Source organism: Astyanax mexicanus, chromosome 14 (genome assembly GCF_023375975.1).
Source record: "Astyanax mexicanus isolate ESR-SI-001 chromosome 14, AstMex3_surface, whole genome shotgun sequence".
NCBI lineage: Eukaryota > Metazoa > Chordata > Actinopteri > Characiformes > Acestrorhamphidae > Astyanax > Astyanax mexicanus.
In genome coordinates this window covers 35,002,431-35,008,288 of record NC_064421.1, presented here as the reverse complement: position 1 = coordinate 35,008,288, position 5,858 = coordinate 35,002,431, and the positions used below count along the sequence as shown (strand labels likewise).

The 5,858-nt window shown below is 40.0% G+C and overlaps 1 protein-coding gene across 2 annotated transcripts; it reads left to right on the top strand.

Annotated features, from left to right (window-relative positions):
* The first annotated feature begins 608 nt into the window (after positions 1-608).
* On the top strand, positions 609-3,967 carry cldn23l (claudin 23-like). 2 transcript variants are annotated; one of them, XM_049464091.1, is made up of 3 exons: positions 609-1,446; positions 2,322-2,671; positions 2,796-3,967. In XM_049464091.1, exons 2-3 carry the CDS (start codon positions 2,423-2,425, stop codon positions 3,231-3,233), a joined length of 687 nt encoding a protein of 228 aa, XP_049320048.1. In that variant the 5' UTR covers positions 609-1,446; positions 2,322-2,422; the 3' UTR covers positions 3,234-3,967. The 2 variants fall into 2 exon arrangements, with proteins under 2 accessions (XP_049320048.1, XP_049320047.1); XM_049464090.1 differs by having other exon boundaries at positions 2,235-2,671.
* Positions 3,968-5,858: the final 1,891 nt, after the last annotated feature.

Below are 5,858 nucleotides of genomic sequence, written 5' to 3'. Positions count from 1 at the left end.
TTATGATGAAGTGTGGTTTGGTGTAATATGACTTGTTGCAGTGTGGTACGGTATGGTAGAATGGTAAAATATGTGAGCGGTACAGTTGGAGACAATGTAGTATGGTACGAGGATGTATGTTACAGTTCGGTACTGTAGGATATGATAAACACGGTACAGTGCGGTATGGTGTGATAACCGGTACAAAAGTACAGCAGCTCTGTTTTGTTGAAGTGTTTGTCTATCCTAAATTGCATGTTCTATTCTGACATCCCTTTCAGAGGTTCGTCATCGTCCCTTGTTCATTGCTTCATCTACAAAGATGGTAGAGGTTATGAAGAACATGCAATCCATCAAAATTTAATAAATTGTCTGATTTCTGTCAATTTCCTCACAGTAACCCTCCTGTCCTTGGCTTTCAGCAGAGCCAAATTTTACTCATTTGCTTGCAAGACTGTGTGTTTAAATGTGTGTGTGTGTGTGTGTGTGTGTGTGTGAGACATCAGATTGTTTTGTCTGTCTCTGTGGGACACAATCTGTTTCAGAATTCAGAACACACACTCTCTGTCACACACACACACACACACATGCACACACTCAAGGCTTCTACCTCTATTGCACAAAACCAAGGTCAGTCTGTCTCGCTGCCCCAACTGATAAAGCCTGGATAAGCAAGGACACTTACACACACACTTACACACCCACTTATACTTACACACACACACACACACACACACACTTGCAACTGAAAGCTCTAAATGTGTCAGCAAGAGCGCTGCCAAAAGATCGTCCAGCTTACTGTCTCTTAGCAACAGGCAGAAATTCAGCTCCACTCTCCCGGTTGCCAGGGGCGACGGTGGATGCTTGAAGCCATTCTGTATGTAAGCTCGGAGCGGAGACGGACTGCTGGAGACGTGCACCCACAGCCCCGAACACTTCAACAGCGTGCCGGACAGACTCCAAACAGAAGACATGGAATAATTCCCTCTCAAGTGCTTGCAGACGCTGGTCTGGACTCTGTGCGCTTGTGCTGGAATCTTCTCTTTACACGAGTGTGAGGAATCCTCTCTTCATCGTGAAGGACGCTGTTTTTTCTCATCATTATTCAGATGGTGCATTGTTTTTCTCGAATGGCAGGATATAGAACTCGTAAAGACCTTTTTTGCTGAACTCTTTTCCTCTGAAGGAGCACATTAATCTTCTGTGTGATAATATTTACTTTCTATTTTGAGCATAACATCCCAGCATCACCCACCTGTAAGAAGAGCTCCATTTCCGTTCTCCATTACCACAAGCAGACGAGGATATGTAAATTCGAAGAACATTGCCACCTGATTGTTCCTTCTCTGGGTGACTAGAAGTACTCATTAGAAGAGCAGAATGCTTTAAACTGGACTATTTTTTCCCAATCAGTGTTGTTGTTTTTAGACCTGCAAGACTGGAAGTCAGGAGACCAGTAGAATCCAGGTAACTATTTCTTATCCTGCTTCTGGGGAAATGTTTAAAGATTTAAAGTTTAAAGAGCAGGGAACTGTTCTGAATCAAGTTCCCTACTCACATTTATGTTTATTTAACTATATTACTCAAAGACTCTAAATCCAAAATCTGCCTTTTAGAAAGATTTACCTTAGCCTTAATCTGTATTAAGAGTATGATTATGAACTCTAAATCTGTTTCCTCTTTTGCTAACGGGTTTTATCACAGTATCCAAATCAGCATTCTGACCTAGTTGTCCTTTTTTAGAACACAGCATTACTGCATCACCCTCCTGTATGAGGAGCTCTATTTCTGTGAATATTGCTGCACACATCAATGCTCTATTTCTCGGCAAATAGCAGTCCTGTATAGACCTACCAGTCAGAATAGCAGGCACCAGAAATATCTAGGTAATCCTTTTATATTGCACAATAACATATGAACAGCTGAACTGTTTTCACTAATCTATGTCATCCAAAGAGCAGGGTACTCTTCTGAAGCAATTTTTTACTGTGCTTTTAGGACTTAGCAGTCCTTTTTTAGGAAAACAATATTACTGCATCACCCACCTGTATAAAAAGTTACATTTCCAATTTCAAAGAGCAGGATACGAATAAGATAATGTTCTTAACATTTCTTTTCTGAACTGCTATTTTAACATCCTCAAAAGCAGGATGCTGTAAACAAGATAATTTATCTCCAGTCAGTTTTTAATGAGTCTGTCATACCTTAAAACTGTCCTGAATCTGAATCTTTACATAGATATTTTTTTCCTGAAGGTACTGGATTTAAACCTGCTTTATTGTCGAAGGATTTACAATACCTGTGACCTGCAGTAAGACTGTTGATGATGAACTCTTTTCTAGAAAACTATTGCTTCTTGCTCAAAGGATTTATGACAGTTACAAGAAATCCAAATATGCATTCTGGCCCAGCAGTCCTTTTCTAAGGAACCACATCACCCACAATGCACACTCCAGCCTCCATGGTGACAGGCATCGTCTTTGCCCCGTTGGGACTGGTGCTGGTGTTCACAGCAGCTATCACGCCTCAGTGGAGGGAAGGTGAAGCTCGACTAGGTGGAGTCGGAAGGGCTGTGGGCCAGGGAAAAGCAGCAGACCTCCTCCTGCTTCGTTCTGATGGATTGTGGGAAAGCTGTGTGCAGGTGGAGCACTCTGAGCTCAGGGAATGCTGGCCAGTGTCTGGACCGTACCAGGTGAGAAGTATTGAAGTGTTTTGCATCAGATTGTTTTATAAACAGCCATAAATTAACCAAACTAATCTTTAATCAAAAATCAACAACTCTGATGATAAATTCTAATTATTATGATTATTCCCAGCGTGATTCCCGTGTCCGAGCTGCCCAGGGTCTCGTCCTTTCTTCCCTCTTCCTGTGTGGAGCTGGGATCGTTTTGGCCAGTATTGGCTTGCGTTGCTGGACGGACACTCCACTCAGAAACGTTGCAGCAAGTGGCGGCTTGCTGGTGGCACTAGCAGGTGTGCTGAGTATGGCTGCTCTTGGCATTTATACTCATCATTTGCCAGACTTGGAGGTGGAACTGGCATCAACCATGTCTGAATTCCAGGAGCTCAACATTCACAAGCTGCCCAGCCTGACCCTACGGCCAGCTGGGTCTCTCTATTTTGGCTGGCTAGGGTCTTGGGTGCAGGTATTGGGGGGTGTGGCTTTGCTATTTGGGTTTAGACGCCCGCACTGCCCATCCTGCCCCAAGCAGGCAAACATGGAGAGCATAGAGGTATATGATGTGAGCTGCTAAATGGAAACGTTCTTATCGATTTTGTGTTTACGACTCAAATATTCCAGTATTCCATGTATACCTTGAGAAGACGGGGTATAAATAGGGACGATGCTGATCCAACACCTAGTATTTGGACAGAATGGGTTCGACATTTGCAGAATCTTCTGGAACTGGATATTAGACTCTGTACCAAATTTGATCTAAAATCTCACAGAACTGAAGTAACTTTAAACAAAGGAGGCCAGAAGATAAAAGCCACATGTAGCCTAACGTTAAGAAAAAGAAACAATAGGTGGCACACTTGTACTGTAAGTGATTATTTTGTTCAGTTTGCTGATCTGTATCAGTACTGTGTCATTTCTCTGTTCTCGAGAAGCTGATGTAAGAATCGTGTCCTGGTGTACAAATACTTTTGCAACCTACGTGATTAGACACTTTTCTTCGCAGAAACAATAGGTTCTGACACCACATTTGACACCACTGTAAACTTAAATACCTTAAAACTGATGTAACCTGAATTCTGCCCACACTAAAGTTTGTTCTCTACACTTTTTCTTGTAAAAGGTTGGATATTCCAATTTTCTGTGATGTCTATAAGAGACAGAATTTAAACTTTTTGATGTATAAAAAGAGACACTACTGTAACCAATTTGGCTGTGCCAATCTGCCTACAGAGGTATAAAAGCTAAAGACTAATTTATATGGTATTGTTTACATACCAATGAGACAAACCAATAAGAGTAGGCCAGAAAACATAAACAATAGCCAAGAAGAACCCAGAGCTCCCAAAGAGCATGAGATAGAACCACTGATAAGAAACCAACACTCAAACAGAGAATCTTTCAAAGAGCCTGAGGAAACAAAACAGCACTAAAAGAAAGCAATGAGAGAGTTGAAAAGTGTTAAAAGGAGAACCTGTCAAAGAGCATGAAAAGATCCCCTGAAAAAATTAAGACTGAAACTGAGATCATCTCAAAGAAGATAAGCAAGGAAGAAGCAATGGACAATAGAGAAGAACCTCCCAAAGAACACGAGGTAGAACCAATAGAGGAACCAAGACTCAAAAAGAACCAAGACTCAAAAAGAAAACTCTTCTTCCTCTGAGCTGCACCAGATTAGTTTATTACAGCAGTGTTTTTACTCGTTGCTTCGTTACAAAATATCCAACATTAATTGCTTTAATTTAAACTAGAACCTAAAAAGAAATATGTCATCTGATAAATTATTATCTTCTCTTTTAATGATGAAACACTTGGAGGCACCTGACTGTTCAAAACAAAATCATGTTTTAGTAGATGAACATGAAATGAATGTACTCTTTTGATTCTCAGTAACATAATCCAAACATATAACAAAAGTCAAACATATAACATAAGCCAAAGCAGCCATATTTAGAGGAGTCGGTGTATAACATTTCTCACATCCATAATTGTGAATGTATATTTTTAACAACTGTTATTTTGTTTACACATCCGCTATACAGTATACACAGACATGTTAAACGCCACGAGACAGAAGTGTGAAAATAGATCATGAAATAATACACTGCCTAGCCAAAAATAAATGTTGCCACCTGGATTTAAGTAAGTAAATGATTGGTAAATTGGTAAAAAATTGATTGGTAAATTGGTCTGCAGGTCTAGGTTCAGCAACAGTATGTGCTGAAAGAATGAGGTCAGCTGACTACCTGAATGTACTGAATATAGACCAGGTTATTCCATCAATGGATTTTTTTCTTCCCTAATGACACAGTCATATTCCAAGATGAACAATGGCAGGATTCATGGAGCTGGAATTATGAAAGAGTGATTCAGGGAGCATGAGATCATCATTTTCACACAGATTGTTCACCACAGAGTCCAGACCTTAATCTTATTGAGAATCTTTGGGATGTGCTGGAGAAGACTTTATGCAGTGGTCAGACTCTATCGTCATCAATGCTGCTGCAAGATCATGGTGAAAAATTAGTGCAACACTGGATTGAGATAAATCTTGTGACTTTGCAGAAGCTTATTGAAACAGTGCCACAGTGAATGCATACCGCAATTAAAGCTAAAGGCGGTCCTATTAAATAGAGTGTGATTTTTTTTTGGCCTGGCAGTGTAACTCACATGTTAGTGTATGAACATCCACACCTGTATAATATGTGAGGTGTTATCTTGTGAGTGTGGTTAAACACTGGCCAGTATGCTCATACTGTAGCAAAGCAACATGAATTATGGGAGGGAAGTTAGAGTTAGGCCTGATAGTAGATACCAGATTTATGGAACATTGATGGAATTTTGAAGTAGGTTGGACTTTTAACATTCCTTGATCCAGTGCAATGTCTCATATGTACTGGGAATACATTGTAGAAGGCATTACCACCAGATACCAACAGATAAGTCTGGTAGAAATCAAAACATTATTTAATGCACAAAACCCCTCACACATGTCCACCGGTCACTACAGGGTTCTTTAGCTTCCATGGAACACGATGAATAAAGAATTAGGGAGCATCCAAATAGGATACATTAATTAACACAACATATGCGAGAATGTCTTAATTAATTTTTCATTTACACTAGTTAAGACATTATTAATGGTTTTAAGATTAACTAATTGAACAATGAACAATACAGCTCTAAAAAATAAGACCTCTTA

Bases quoted from the DNA above. Each gene is read 5' to 3' on its own strand.
- cldn23l (XM_049464091.1), top strand. From the start codon at position 2,423: ATGCACACTCCAGCCTCCATGGTGACAGGCATCGTCTTTGCCCCGTTG. The intron at 2,672-2,795 runs GTGAGAAGTATT...GATTATTCCCAG, and splicing joins CAGTGTCTGGACCGTACCAG to CGTGATTCCCGTGTCCGAGC.